Below are 15,994 nucleotides of genomic sequence, written 5' to 3'. Positions count from 1 at the left end.
TGTGTGTGTGTGTGTGTGTGTGTGTGTGTGTGTGTGTGTGTGTGTGTGTGTGTGTGTGTGTGTGTGTGTGTGTGTGTGTGTGTGTGTGTGTGTGCAGAGATCCTAGCGGAGGAAATAGTAAGTGTGTGTGTTGACCACCACGTCTTTTGACCACCTGACTCTTATACTTAATTCCAGCCAAAGCAGCAGCCAATGGAGATACCCGCCGGTCAACCAATCAAGGAGGAGAGAGGTAAGCATGATGTCATCAACAGTATCTAACCAGTAAGACACCCTGAGGGCGAGAAGCGTCGAGGTTGCGTGCACGCATCTGCCTGGGTGACAGGAGACTGCTGGGCGAGTGCTGGCACTTAGGCATGGGGAGTCAGATCAACATATGGAATGAATACTGTACTGGCCATATATGGAGCGTGTCTTGAGTGTACAGGGTTTGATGAGGTCAGATCAACGTATGGAATGTCAGAACAGGAAGGACGGGTGGGTGGGGAGGAAGGACGGGTGGGGGTGGATCAACATTTGGAATGTCAGAACAGGTCAGCTTCATATATGGAGATCTAAGGGTTTGAGGTTTGAGGATCCGAAGATCGGATGTGATTTTTGATCGCATCGCTCCCGACATATTAAACAGCACTGGGCGGCAGACTGGAGCTGAAAGTTTATTTATACAGTACAGTTAGCAGCTTGTTTAGCTCGTGTATTATTAAAGTCAGCCTATAGACAAATTCAAAAGCATTAAACTAAGCATTTAAAGTATGAGGTATAAAGTACGGCAGCCTTGTGTTCATAAAACAGAAAGATTGGGTAAGACTGATGTTATGTATGTTTCAGGACCTTTCACTGCTTCGTCTCAACCATTACTCAATGGCTCTGGTCTTAGCTACCGCGGTGGATATTTTGACATTCCGTTTTTATTTTTTTTGGAATGTTGCCACTACTGTTGGAGCAGCCATAAACTACACAGGTTCATCTCGATGTTCTGGGCATCTTTGTAATGTTAGTGTTAGTAAAAAGCAGGTAAAAGTGTAACGTTTGAGGCAGACTAACATCAGTCACTCTACCGTTCACTGTAGTAGAAGAGATGCGCCTGGTGAGGGTTTAAACCCCACAGCTACGTCGAGTCCGCCTACAGGAAATACGTAAGCTGCGACCATGAGACCCGTTTCTGAATTCGTCTATAACTAAACACTATCTTTGAATGATTGCGCAACCTTTGTCAAATAATCGGTTCACACATTGGTTGTTTTCTGTTATCTGATCTCTCACTAATCGTCTTGCGCTCCACTTCTGCAATAGCCTCGGTACCCAGACTTTTATTTCCGTTCGCATTCGGCTAAAAAATTAAAGCCTGAGGAATCCCATTGGAAAATCTGGCATAGGAAGCCCACTTCCTTAGTTCTATTTCGCTAACCAATAACAAAGGCGCCTAGCCGCGTCGCTCCAAATTTGGTGACGTCACTATTCTCCGCTGTTTTCTTCTGGGGGAGTGGAGGGGTGGGGGAGTGGAGGGGCGGGGGTGGGTTCTCGGATCGGTGAACCAGTAGGATCCACCGCCTGTTTTCGACCGGCACCCGCCCCTCTAGACCAGGAATCATACAGGCTGGGCCAGGCTACTTCTGCAATAATAACATAGAGTACGTTATTTTTGTGTAGAAGGGGGACGGAGCCTGTCTCTGACAGAGGTGTCAGATTTCATCAGAGAGAGAGACCTGGACCACACAACTGGACATAAAGAGAGAGAGGATGGTAAACATGCACGTGCACACACACACACACACACACACACACACACACACATACATATACACACACACACACACATACATATACACATACACACACACACTAAGGGCAGATTCAACACTGTGGTCTATGGTACACTATGAAGTGTACTCGGATACGGATCGCTGCAATGTGAAACCATTGAATACAGTTGAATGAAGTGTACTCGGGTGCGGAAGAATCAAGGAAATCGTATTTGGGAACAGTTTGAATCAAACAGACTCAGTGTGAATCTGCCCTAACGCACACTTACGGATTTGCTTCTAAATCATTTGCACTCCCCCCTCCACCAGATGCCATCACAGCAGAGTTGCTAAACCTGACCGTCCATGCCTCCACTCCCAGCCGCGGTGAGGCGTCTCTGGGCACAGCCCACCAGCCCATGCCCTGGTCCTTCAGACCCTGTTCCACTCCCATCCAGGCCCTGGCCACAGGGCAGCCTGGTGGAACAGACGGGGGGATCTACAGTCCCTACAGGCTGGAAGAAGGTGGTCCGGCCCTGTTCTGGGCCCCCAGTCCCCACCAGGGTCCCGTACCTCCCTACGAACCCCTGTTTCAGCTCGCCTTGCCCAGGGCCGCCTCTCTGTTTGTGGACAGGAAGACACAGGTGAATGCCTTGGGATGGTGCATAGGAGTAGTGGAGATGCACGATATTGACATTTTGAGCCGATATCCGATAATATGCAGGGTCAACTCGGCCGTACCATTAGGAAACATAGTCACATGCCAGGCCACTGCAACTCGCAAGCTCTGCTATTTGATTTTGCACACTACCAAAAGTACCAATTTGGTTTGAAGTACGTATACAGCCAGCCAATACGGAACATATGCAGTAGTCCTGGTCCTATCAAGGCTATTGAAGCTGAACGTAAACAAGCTGCTAACTGTATTCGCATGCTATAATTCAGCTAAATAAATACTGGAGAACAGGGAACATTTGATATCATCCACTACCGTAAAAAACATTTACAGTAATTGAGCATTTATAAATATTGTAATGTGGAGATATTATGAATATGATTCACAGGACATTTTTATTTACAGTAGTTTAGTCATAGTATGACATTTTTTTTTAGTTTTAGTCATATTTTAGTCATCTGAAATGTTTTAGTTGTAGTCTAGTTTTAGTCGACAAAGTTGACAAAACATTTTTTGGCAGCCTGTGATGGCGTCATAATGGCAAACTGTACACGTTGCATGCTGAACATAGCCGATTGTTGATAGCCGAGCGCAAACAAACATGAAATTACTTGTATTTTAGTTCTACTCGATCTCTTCTCCATTAGTCCCTCCCTAACATTTAAGTTAAGTCTTTCAATGTGCTGATGAAATTGACTATATATTTGAAAATAAGGTAGTCGACATTTTTGGTCATAGTTTTAGTCAACGAAATGAACACTGGTATGATTCCTTCCTATAGGAGGTGATTCAGAGGGCAGGAAAAGCGGGCGGTGATGGAGAGAAGGACGTGAAGGAGGAGGGAGAGAAGGAGAGTTCTTTATCTCCTCTCGATGTCCTCGACCATTTGATCACACACGGCAATGACACGCATCAGCGACTCAGCAGGAAGTAAGCATCAGGCCACAACAGGCTCTATGCACACAGAATAACTCTTACTACGTCCGGGTTGCTTTCCTACTTCCTTCACATCACAGGTGTTACCGATGATACTAATTAAGGCTGTTCCATTTTGTACAGTGTTTTTCAATGATCCCTATAACTCTTGAGAGTACAAACCTGTACGGGGCCATTTGGAACCCACTCAAAGGCCACTTTGAGACCCACTGGTGTGGCAGAGTGTTTCCAGTGAGCCAACACGCACAATAGGCCTATCTCACAGCCCGCTTTCCACGCCAACTTCCGGTAAATAGTGGTGTCTTTAACATGAGCATTTACACGTTTTTTTCTCTGGAGAATCTAAGTACATTTTCTAATGTAAAAATGTGACAGACCAATATTATTATGAAGCAAACAAGATGGTAAATCAGGTCGAACAGATAGAACAAACCTTACCTTGAGAAAACAAAAGTTGTAGACTTCTTAAATTACATCTGTTAACATGTAGCGTCTATGGAGTGACGTCACGCTATCACCACTAACCCCGAAAGGGGGCGTATTTAGGGGGGCGGGGAAATTCTGTGAGATAGGCTTATAGCAGCACCCTGTCTCTGTTTGACCAGAATGGAACAGAGCCTTCATTAGTATCATTGGTAACACCTGTGAAGGAAGTAGGGAAAGGGCCCAAGTTCTTTCCAAATGTACGTGTATGCATAGAGCGCATTCCCATTTTCAACGGGAGCACACCAAACAGAATTTGTTTTGTGCGGCATTCATGCTAATAGCAACAAAGCGACCGGCTACAAGTCATTTTCAATGGAAGCGACATGAAGATGCAAACTTTATACAAATGCTACAAAAAAAGAAAGTTGAGCTGACTTAAACTTTTTTCAGCGTTCCAGTGCAAAAGAAAAGCAGCATTTTTGGTTCAATCATTTCCACTCCCCTTCTCTCGCCACTCAATTCCTGCTTTTCACCCATTATGACCTGAGGCCGATTCTAAAAATGTTCTAAATCCTAACGGTTTTCTGAAATACTGCCACAGCATATCAGTGGTGCACAAAAATGTATTTGAGCCACGTACAGAGTCAGACCTCCATCTCAAAATATTTAGTTCCAGGGACCCTACATACACATACACCCTACATCACATACGCCGCTTGATGACGTCGACAAGCATTCTGAGCAACACTTGAACGGCGACTCTGCGACAGTATAGTTGACCACGCTTGGTCGTTTTGTGGCTTTGGTCGCTGCTTATGTCAACGGCACCATTACACTGCGATATACTAGCTATTAAATAGCACTTATATGTATTGTAATGACAGCCTCATAATATTAAATTGTGTTTATTGCAAACAAATCCCTAATTGATGATGTATGTGTGTGTGTGTGTTTGTGTATTACAGGATGTCAGTGGATTGGAGTCAGATTGGAGGTAAACAACAGAGCATGAGAGTCAAAGGTACACACTTAATTAACAACTGGTACAACTAACCAATTAACAACTGGTACAACCAACCAATCAAACTCAACTAGATTAACATTAACCAAACATTAACACAACTAGTACTACTAACCCAAGACCCTAACTAGTAGTGACCAGTGGTGTAATGGTGATTATTATATTTTTCCACGGCGGTAGGTATTTTAATTTTAAAGGAGCATTCAGTGATTTGAGTGATTTGGAAAACCACCCAGTCCGCCCCAGTAACAAAATGTGCACATGCACACACTCTACAGTGGGGGAAGTGCAACAGGCCAACAGCATGTGCCCCCACTCGACCATGATTGGAGGAAGGCCCCTCTCATCCTGATTGGATGAAGGCTTTGCCACCCGCCACCAAAACTGAAACTAGGGTTTTTTGACCCCAGGGGCTGACTGGGGACAGGGAGGAACTCCTTATATGGTCAGCACACTCTATGGTAGGGAGGATTATCAAAAAAAGAAAGAAAAAATAAGTGATATTTGAATTAAGTGAAATCACTGAATATACCTTTAAGTTCTAGCGTGCACGCGCACCGTACCGTAATGTTACAGTGCCGTACCTGCGTGTGCAAGTGAAGAATTACTGGCCACACGCGACGCCGTGGTATACCATACTATGACCAAAACACCACAGGTAGTAGTAACCATAACTAATTTAGTACTAGCTCAACTAGTACCTTTAATTACCAAACAACCACTAATGCAACAAGTTCTAACCAACCCACCTTGAAGGGCTTATATCATGATGTAACTGTTTGGGGGGGATATCTTAACTAGACTAAGACTGATTGAAGACTGCAATTATACTAGAGTGCTCCCAGTGACCAACAGTAGAAGACTGTGGTTTGTTTTGAGTTGGAATTAATTAGGACCGTTTGTATGAAGATATGGGCTTAAAACAATGTAGTGCTATCATGACCATGACCCCATGACCTCCAATACGTATTCAGGTAAGCTAGTGACCTTCCTGTCAAGTTGCCATTGTTGTTGGTAAATAACTAATTCATAAAATGCACGGCTTGTGGTTTGACATAGTGGAGCTGAGTGTATATTAAAGCAATATTGTATAATACATTTGTGTGCGTGTGACTGTTTGTGTTTGTGTCGTACTTCCTGGTTAGGCTCCGCCCAGGGGGAGGAGGTCCAGACATTGCGTAGCCAGCTGTTGCTAGTTCATAGTCAGCTCATGTATGAGAGATACAAGAGACAGCAGCATGCTATGAGGAACAGACGTTTGCTGAGGAGAGTCATCAATGCCACGGCACTACAAGAACACAACAACTCTATGGTAACACACACACACAGAAAAACACACGTAAGATCACGTCGTAGATCAGGGGTGAGCAACTTTGATGATGGAGAGGGCCACTATAGTTCCACACTCACTCCAGGGGGCCACATTGCATATACCTGTACTGTCTCTGCTATTTTTGCTATATTTGAATTGAAATCCTGTATTATTTTTTGAATATTTCTGAATTTGAATGTTGAAAAGTAAATTTTTATTTAATTTGAAATGCATTTTGTTATACTTATGTTAAGTTTATGAACTTAAATGCAAATACATTGGACATAAAAAAGACAATAAAAAATGTAACTAGAAAAAGTGCCCCTCGGGGCACAGGTCTCCACCAGGACAGGTCAGGTTGTGGCCTCCTGGTGGCATTATAATAGGCTAATGTGAAAAGGGTGCCATTTCTTCATACGCCTTTGATGGCAATTGGATGATTTGAGGCATTTTGTTCCAAAAATGTGTTTTGCAAAAATCAACCTGTTGGTGGCGCTATAACAGGCCAATGTGAAAAGGGTGGGATATATTCCTCAGCCTAGTAAGAAAATGTGTGAAAGATTTCACGTAAATTGCACGCTGTTCATGATTTGAGGCTTTAGTTCAAAACGGGGCAATCTTGCAAACTGTGAAAGCCAATTATAGCCAATTAGGATGGAATATGAAATATCGGACAGATCCGACTTGCGCACATGACCATAGAGATACTGTGTAACGATTTGTGAGATTTTTGGACAGAATCTGGAGGAGTAATATCCAAAAATGTGTTTTACAAAAGTCGGCCTCCTGGTGGCACTATAAAAGGCAGATGCGGAAAATGCAGGTCAAAGGTTTGTCCTTGGCCTCTAGGGAGTGTGCATGCAACTTTTCACGCAGATCGGTGCAGTTTTAGGTAAAAAATGTGAAAAGCTGCCTCATGGTGGCGCTATAACAGGCCGTTCTGGAAAATGTGGGGCAGAGGTTCATCGTTGGCATCCAGGGAGTGTGTGTGCAAAGTTTGGCATCGACCGGGTTAACGGTGCCGGAGATTAGCTGTACACAGACGGACGGAAGGACGGACACACACACACACACACACACACACACGGACGGACGGAGTGCAAAACAAACTCTCTCCCCATGCCTTCGGCCTGGTGGAGACAATAAGCAACTCATGAAGTAGACTGAAGTGGGTCATGTTTGCATGTTTGGAATTGTAATAGCTGAATTCAATAATATATCAATATTCTGATATTAACCTTAAAGCCACATTAATTGAAGGTTGGCCATGTATGTCATAGAAGTAGATGATAACGTCGGTTGCTACGCCAATCACAAGTCCCCACAAAAGTAGACCAATCACAGCTGACGTTGCTACATCAGTCACAGTCCCTGCCAAAGATGCTTGGTTATATTGGGACCATTCGCCATCCCAATTTTCGCCACTAGGTGTGAAATGGTACACGAGTGGTGGGTGCGGTCTGACGGCAGACCTTGCAAACGTCCTACGTTTACTGGTGCTAGATCTCACGAGAGTCTGTTCCTCGGACAGAGAAAGGTCGATGGTAAATGGTTATACTGTATATTTATATAGTGCTTTTATCCATAGCGCTTTACATAAATTGTGCATTACATTCACCCATTCACACACACATTCATCATTATGGTTGTGTGTGTTGTGTGTGTGTGTGTGTGTGTGTGTGTGTGTGTGTGTGTGTGTGTGTGTGTGTGTGTGTGTGTGTGTGTGTGTGTGTGTGTGTGTGTGTGTGTGTGTGTGTGTGTGTGTCTGTGTCTGTGTCTGTGTGTGTGTGTGTGTGTGTGTCTGTGTCTGTGTGTGCTACAGAAGGGCCAGTTAAAGCTGCAGGACTTAGAGACCGAGTCTCTGAGAGCCAGTCTGTGTGAAGAACAGAAGAGATATTCAGAGCTGAAACAAGACACGCGCACGCACACCGCACAACTGCACACACAGATACAACAACTGCAACAACAGCAGCAGGAGTATTACAACAAGACGCAACATTTACAGGTTAGTACACACACACACACACACACACAACATACGCTCTGCTTTGCAAGTAGAGCTGTTTATGTGGATTTATTTTTTCAAGTTGATTTTCATGTTATCCCTGAAATGCTTAATCTCACAATGTGAGCTTGTAGATCTACTATCTTCACTACTCGTTTTTTTGTCATTTGATTGATTTATTGTCTTCTTTTTCTTTTTTGTGTGGAAAATGTATGAAATTGTAGATGTGCTATTTTATCATTTGAATCCTAAAATGTGACAGTTCTGGACATACTGTATGAGGTTTCCACCCGACATCAACTATGTATATGCGCACAGCCACGCGCGCGCACACACGCACACAAACTCACAGGTTGTGATTGGTTGCTTTCAGAGTGAGTTGGAGGAGTGTCAGTCCAGGCTGGGGGATCTGGAGGCGGAGCTTCAGAGAGCCAATAATGAAGCTTACAATGCTGAACACCAGCTCACACAGCTGTCAGTCAAGGTGCGGTAGTAGGATATGATAAAGAAGTGGTTTTTCATATCATGGACCCACAGTCTTTGGCCACCGACCCTCATCTGAAAACGTTTTGTGCCAATGACCCCCCAGAAGAGAAGATTTACTGTATGTTAAAGGACCACTTCACCACTTTTCAACTTATCTTCATATAATAGGTCCATACTAATAATCATGATAAAATGGCACAATTTTTTTCTACTCAGTCTGTGTCTCATAGGAGGGCTGTGGGCAGTTCAGAAACCCGTCCACCAGTGACATCATCGTTAGGCAGATTTATTTTTAAACAAGATTTATTTACAAAAATGTTTAGATTTGTATTATCATGAGAACAATGGCTTCCATTTTCGCATTGCAACTTTTCAGGACTAGAAAGCCTGCAGTTTCTATTAGCTTGGATTCCCCATCGATGATGTCACTGGTGGACGGGTTTCTGAACTGATCACAGCCCTCCTATGAGACACAGACCGAGTAGAAAAGAAATTGTGCCATTTTATCATAATTATTAATGAGGACCTGTTATATGAAGATAGGTTGAAAAGTGGTGAAGTGGTCCTTTAAAGATAGTGCCGTGATCCCCCCCCCCCCCTCCCCCCTAAAACATGATCATCTCGTACTATGATTATACAGAAAGTATCTAAACACGTATGCCCCTTAGATACTAAGGGGCATACGTGTTTAAACTCCTTTGTTGGGGAAAGTCCGGCGTAGACCCCCTCAAGGACCCCTATAATAATCTCTATTATCATCATACAGCATGGTATTGACGATTTGATCCGTCTGAAACCTCTTTTTGTCGTGCGTGTATGTGTGTGCGTTTGTGCACGTGTGCCTGTGTGTGTAGGTGTCCAGCAGTGAGCAGTTAGAACAGCAGATGTTTCTCTTGAACAAACAACTTCTTCTGCTGGGAGAGACAAACAAACTACTGCAAAGCACACACACTGGAGACACCGAACACAACCAGGTAATGCATACACAGTCAGACATTGAAGCCAGATCCTTCCATCCTCCTGTGCCAATCACGAGATTGGCACAGGAGGATTAAATAGCTATTCACGAGATTATCTCGTGCTGGTACAGATTGGATTAGCCACTAGACCAAAGGGATATCCCTATGAGGCCATCAGGCTGAGGCTGTGAGCCACTCTGCTACAGGAGCAACCACTGCACTGAGGCCATCAGGCTGAGGCTGTGAGCCACTCTGCTACAGGAGCAACCACTGCAAATGCCCGCCCCCCCCCTTATAGGTTTTGTCGCAGGAATCTTCAGAAGGCCCTTATCCGAAGACCTGAGAGATCTCACATTTATTTGGCTTTGCATGGAGTAGGTCTGAGAGATACGGTGAGGCCAGCCCCATGCAATGCCTTATACGTTATTAACCCATTTAGACCTGAGGTCAATTCTACAAAATGTCTTCTAAGACAGTTTTCAGAAAAAACGCTATGTTTCTATGTCAGTGGTTCTCAAACTATTTCATGTCAAGGACCCCCAGTATTATATGTATTTGGCCGCCGACCCCTCTGAAAATGTGTTTTTTTTGTTCCAGGGACCCCCCAGAAGCAAAGATCTGCTATTTTTGATCTGCTATCAAAAATAGCAGATCTACTACAAGCTTGTAGATCTGCTATTTTTCAATATCTAAAGTATAACATAATGCTTAAAACACCAAAAGGGGTTCCTTGTCCTGAATGGGTTCTAATAAATGTGAAATTGATTGTGGATGGTGTGTGTAGGAGATGAGCATGGTCCAGTCCAGTGTGTCCAAGGAGACGCTGCGTCTCAGGGACAGCGCGGCCCAGCAGACTCAGAGACTGGAAGCAGCCAATCACAGGGTCACTGACCTGGAGGCTCAGCTGGCCAGGAAGGAACAACTGATCCTAGAACAGAAGAAACTACTGGAGGACAACAAGGCTCACAGCAGGTAACGCACACACACACACACACACACACACACACACACACACACACACACACACACACACACAGACACAGACACAGACACAGACACAGACACAGACAAAGAGAAAGTGTTTGTAAATCCAGCTGCTACTTCGGTCACTAATGGGAGGAACAACTCTGCTCCAGATTATTGTGGACTAAGCTGCTGTTTGCCTAGCCTGGGGTCCACCTATGCTTTCTATGGCATAGGCAGCTCCCGGCAGGATCCGCCGGGAGAATCTAGACGCAGCTGCGCGACATGAGACTAATTAATTAGAGCGACAGAGAGAGAGGAGTGTGTGTGTGTGCGTGTGCGTCAATTTTACAAAGGTGCAGACGATCAGAAATCAGCAGAGTGATCAAAATTTGCGGTACTCTATGCCGAATTGAAGTGGACTCGGCCCCGGACTCTTTTTCTTTTTCTCCCTGGAAATAAAAACGTCTGGGTTTCCGAGGCTACTGTTTGCCTGACCCTATGGGCTTTCAACCAGTGGGCCGGGGACCACCAGTGGTCCTTGAAGGGATTCCAGGTGGACGGTCCCCAGCTAAATGATGGAGAGTTGGTAACCAAATGACCCTTATGGATCTTTAACTCTTGAGAGCATAACATGAAACCAAATGGACCCATACAGGTTCATTTGGTTTCATCTTACGGGTTAAGTTCCACTTCTTTGTAGAATCACTGTATCAAGTACCTTACATGGACTTAAAAAAGATTCAAGGACACTGTTCACTGTTCAGTTAAAACAATATATGTTTTAATTACTGTAGCATGGCTGGCAAAGATGGGGGGGGGGTTAAAAATGTCTTAAAAGTCCTTAAATTGTCACTTTACTGTCATCCAGGGACCCCCCAGAATAATGTGGGGATCCTGATAGACACACAGTTTGAGAACCACTGTACTAGACAAATAGCACAAAAGAAATAGTACAAAACAACATGGGTGCTCTACTGTAAATGGAACTCAACTAATTGGTGATTGAGTTTAACTCAGTGATCCACTTCCTGGTGGAGTCATCTTGGAGCAATAATTTAGCAACCCGTTTGTGATACATTTTGTGATCAATGGTATTTACACCTCATCTACACAGGCAAGGAGCGATCGCTCCGACGGCGATATCACGTGAAAAACTGTCTTGATGTGGAGTGTCGGCCATTGCGTTGCAATGTAGACTGAACCAATCAAAAAAACAGTAAAGAGTAGCGTGTGTAGATCTCAACCAATTATTTGGGCCTGGAAATCTCGCTCAAATAGAGGCTCTGCGAGCGAATATAGGAGGGGTGGATGACGTCGATGCATGCTCGCGGTACGTCAGGATAGTCTCATTGGAAAACATGTGTTCTAATGAGATTTTATCGTTTGTTCACTCGCTCGCATCGCTGGCAGTGTAGATGAGGTGTTATGCTGCTCTGTTCTAGTGCAGGATGTGATCATTCATTGGTCGCTTCCCTTTCCAGCGGCCAGCTGTCGGCCTGTGAAGGCCGGTATGTGGCCCTGAAGAGAGTCACTCAGGTTCTACAGACTGAGATGCTGCAGCTCTACAGCCAGGTAGACCTGGACGCGCACACGTACGGACGCTCACACACACACGCCCAGCCCCAGGAACCTGCCAGCCCGCCTGAAGGATTTAGCACCAGCAGGTAATGAATGAGTGAATGTGAACAGACTTATAGAAGCAAAATAATCACTCGTATAAAGTGAGGAGCCCCTTGGACACGCACAAAGTCCATAGACTTGGCTGCCACATGACGTCACGGGGGAAAGCCAGTAGCTAGTGCCCCTCAAAGAAACGAATAGAAGCTAAATAAACTTGTATTTCTGTTTACCACATATTCCAAATAATAGCTGCACCTTGGTACACATTTTGGTCTTATTTCGAAGTTACAGGAAGTACGAGGCCATTTTTATATATTATATATTTTATATATAATATATGTGTATATATACAGTATGTATATATGTCAAAACAATATAGACTGCTCTAACCTCCGGTTTGTCTCCATCAGATCTAATGGCAGCGATGTTGTCATCCCAACCTCTCATAGCAACTGTTCAATTGGCAACAAGCCCTCTGCGTCCTTCAGCATACTCAACGGAGGTGTAGAAGCCATCCTTTCATCCCCTCTTCACTCCTTCTCCACCTCCCCCCTTCACCCGCTCTCCACCTCCCCCCTTAACCTCCTATCCACCTCCCCCATTGACGCCCCTCTGGCTGTGGGCTCCTACCCTATGGAGGGCTCGTTCCTGGATCAGAGAGCCAGGGAGCTGTTCAGACCTCCTCCCCACGGCCAGGAGGAGAAGGAGGTGCAGAGGGAGAGACGGGATGAGCAGGAGGCCAGGGGTCAGGAGTTTCATCTGCCGCCAGGGAGCCCGCTCCCCCAAGACACCCCGCTGAGGGATGCTCTACCTACTGACAACCCACCCAGACAGACCCTTTCCAGAGATAGCCTGCCTAGAGAAACTCTGCCCGGAGACGCCCTGGCCAGAAACGCCCTACCCGGAGATATCCTGCCCAGAGATACCCTTTCTAGAGATGCCATTCCCCCAGCCTCTGTCCCAGCAGTCCAGAGGGCCCCCAGCCTAACCGAGGCAGTCCGACAGAGGATATATGAACTCAGTATCATGGACTACAACGAAACCTTGCCAGAGTAAAAGACCAGAACGAAAGAGAGGGAGAGAGAAAAACATTGTCTGGAGGGAGGGAGGGAGGGATGGTTTAGATAATTAGATAAATGAGAGAGAGAAACAAAACAAGACAGTGCCTGAATGTTGAGAGATGGTGGTATGAATGGCCATACTGGGTGGTACATTGATGGCAGTGATGTGAGCAATGAATGGAGAGAGGGAGAGAGAGAGAGAGAGAGAGAGAGATAGAGAGAAAAGGGTGGATAGAGTGATAGGAGAAATTGTGGAAGACAGAAACGGAAATAACAAAGGCTTGGAACCAATTCAATAGAAATGTCACCACCAGTTGATACAAGAATAAGCACAAGTAAAGGGGGAATTCTCCTTAGTATAATCTACAAGCTCGCAACGTGTCACATTTCTGCGTGTTGTGATGTTGTCGGTCTGCTTTTTCCGTTGCGCCACACTGGCACGATGCACCGGCACCCGAGAATAAAATAAATGGGGGCTTAATGTTTTTGAATGCGGATCAGTCTCTGGAGGGAGCAGAGTGGATTTACTTGACATCGTTTACATCACAGCGTGCCCTCTCGGTGTGGATGATTTGTACATCAACATCAGAACGGTGTCTCTAATTGGCTGAGGGTGTGATACGTTGCATCTCAAACCACAGTCACCACACAGCTCAGAGGTGTATGCTCTCAGGTAGAATCAATCAATCAGGTTTATATACCAGGCACAACTACGTATTATCAGCTCGAGTTATCAACAGAGTGTCCGTCAGACTGATCTGAAGTCAGTGTTCCAACTCCTCTTTCACACCACACACACACACACGCACACGCACACACACACACACACACACACACACACACACACACACACACACACACACACACACACACAGACACATACTTTTGTTTCTGTGTGTTTGTGTGTCTCTCTCCATCTCTCTCTCTCTGTGAGTGTACTGACCCAGTTCGTCACTGAAAAACAACATGATCATTGAAGACAGGAGACCAAGCCAATAGAAGAGCACTTCTACTGACTAGATTCTAGTGTGTTCCTCAAGAGAACGGTAAAGATGCCATGTTGCTTTTCAGGGCAAGCCGTACAGCTGGGTAAACGTTGTACCACTGACAGCCGTATACTGCGCCAGCAGCCATACCACTAGCTGCTGTGGGTCAAAGCTTCAGTTTAAAACCGTTTGTGTTTGTTTGTGTGTTTATGAGTTATGACGCTGCTGTTTCAAGTTAATTCGTTTGAATAATTGGCTGGATCACCATTTAATTAGATCGATGGCACTGCGTCCTGCTCAGAGGGGGGGGGGGGGGGGATTTGCCATTCATTACACGTTTGTATTTTACTGGTTAATAATGAGTGCCTTTATGGATGTTTATAACTGTCCTGATTGGCTGTCAAAGGAGGACGCATTGAGAGGACATCGATGTCATTGGTTGAGGCTGTGGTGATGTCACTGCCCCCACTCTTTGGTTTTCCTCCTATAGCTTGGAGATGTGAAAGCTCGCACCCAGTTTGTCTTGAACACACTGTTGGCCTGTCACTGGTCTGACTGCCTGGAACACAGTGAAGCTGTTGGCCTATCACTGGTCTGACTGCCTAGAACACAGTGAAGCAGTGAGTCTGACACAGGAAACACCCGGTGCCTTTCCTCCATAAACGTTTCACCAAAGTTAGTGAACATGTGACCCAAGTTACCAGCATTAAACCATTTTATATATATATATATTTATATATATATATATATATATATATATATATATATATATATAAAAATAATACTTTCTCGTGGGATTCAGGTGATAAATTGTTGGGGTTTGGTTGACCCGGCTTAAACTGGGTTGGGTAAAATCAGTGTTAGTGTGGTGTGTAAAAAGGTTCTGTGCCAGCTGATAGAACCTGGATTATAGTGAATAATGGAGACCAGAGTTAGTTATGCAGTAATTATTTGGAATAAAACCTGGTGGACTTTAATGCGTCAAAAGTAGTGGATGTAAGTAACCATTTACTGTACTTGATACTTGCTGTCTGCTGCAGTCACCTCTCTGTCACAAATGAATCTAATCAGTAGGATTTTGAGGAAAAAGCCAAAGGTTTATATTTGAGGTGATCTTGCTCTCAGCGGGCTATGTTTGAATGTAACCGTGTTTCACAGAGAGGCAGGATTGACATCAGTTCACTGAATTCAAAATGAGAATTGAACGCGCTATCCTCATAACTGCAGGCTATTTATGTCTGTCATTTCTTTATTATCAAACCAATCCCCACATGTTGATACTAGTGTGACGGAAACGTATCTCCCGTGTTTGAGTTTTGAAGTAATTCAACATAAGAGGATGAGTTGAAGTGTCAGATCTCTGAACTCAAGGATGATTGAATGATGCCCCATTATCAGTAACAATATATACAACTAAAATACGAACTGCCTAATCTGTCGTCACAGCCGATACAATTTAAAAGTTGTTGTTTTTTTGTACATTGATTGTCTATCGGACAGACTGTGTGGTTTGTCCCTGATATGATGGACATTTTGAAGCTGTGTTTTCAGATGTCCAGGTTTGGTGACTGCATGCCAACCAACCACGTCATTCTACTTTTATTTTATTTTATGTTCCAGCAACCAAATGATGACAGCAAACGACACACAAGCTACTGCACAATAACTCTGAATGAGACAATAATGTTTGACGTGGCATGTGTGGGTGTGTAACGATGAATGTTCTGCCCTTTGTATCACCACCCCGAGGAGACGAATGTTAAAACTGTGAACAAGAGAAATAAAAGATTTCTAAATC

At 44.6% G+C, this 15,994-nt stretch overlaps 1 protein-coding gene and 1 long non-coding RNA gene across 4 annotated transcripts in view; one reads left to right on the top strand and one right to left on the bottom strand.

Moving 5' to 3' along the window:
* The window catches only part of tsc1a (TSC complex subunit 1a), a 27,773-nt gene extending 14,077 nt beyond the window's left edge, over positions 1-13,696 (top strand). Inside the window, exons 12-23 of one of the 3 annotated variants that reach the window (XM_079516781.1) lie at positions 178-232; positions 1,651-1,743; positions 2,073-2,386; positions 3,200-3,348; positions 4,746-4,774; positions 5,947-6,113; positions 7,936-8,118; positions 8,492-8,602; positions 9,459-9,578; positions 10,348-10,535; positions 12,011-12,193; positions 12,560-13,696. In XM_079516781.1, the coding sequence (XP_079372907.1) occupies positions 178-232; positions 1,651-1,743; positions 2,073-2,386; positions 3,200-3,348; positions 4,746-4,774; positions 5,947-6,113; positions 7,936-8,118; positions 8,492-8,602; positions 9,459-9,578; positions 10,348-10,535; positions 12,011-12,193; positions 12,560-13,205 (2,238 nt within the window). In that variant the 3' untranslated portion in view covers positions 13,206-13,696. Of the gene's footprint in view, positions 1-177; positions 233-1,650; positions 1,744-2,072; positions 2,387-3,199; positions 3,349-4,745; positions 4,802-5,946; positions 6,114-7,935; positions 8,119-8,491; positions 8,603-9,458; positions 9,579-10,347; positions 10,536-12,010; positions 12,194-12,559 lie in introns of all 3 variants that reach the window. The other 2 variants (XM_079516782.1, XM_079516780.1) reach the window with 2 other exon arrangements.
* LOC306934225 lies at positions 13,343-15,994 on the bottom strand. The gene is made up of 2 exons (XR_013791303.1): positions 14,799-15,994; positions 13,343-14,755 (listed from the first exon to the last, which is right to left on the bottom strand). It is a non-coding gene; the product is annotated as an uncharacterized lncRNA (long non-coding RNA).

Source organism: Electrona antarctica, assembly GCF_951216825.1.
Source record: "Electrona antarctica genome assembly, chromosome: 12".
Lineage (NCBI taxonomy): Eukaryota > Metazoa > Chordata > Actinopteri > Myctophiformes > Myctophidae > Electrona > Electrona antarctica.
The sequence above is the reverse complement of the archived record's forward strand: the minus strand, read 5'-3'. Positions and strand labels throughout refer to the sequence as shown.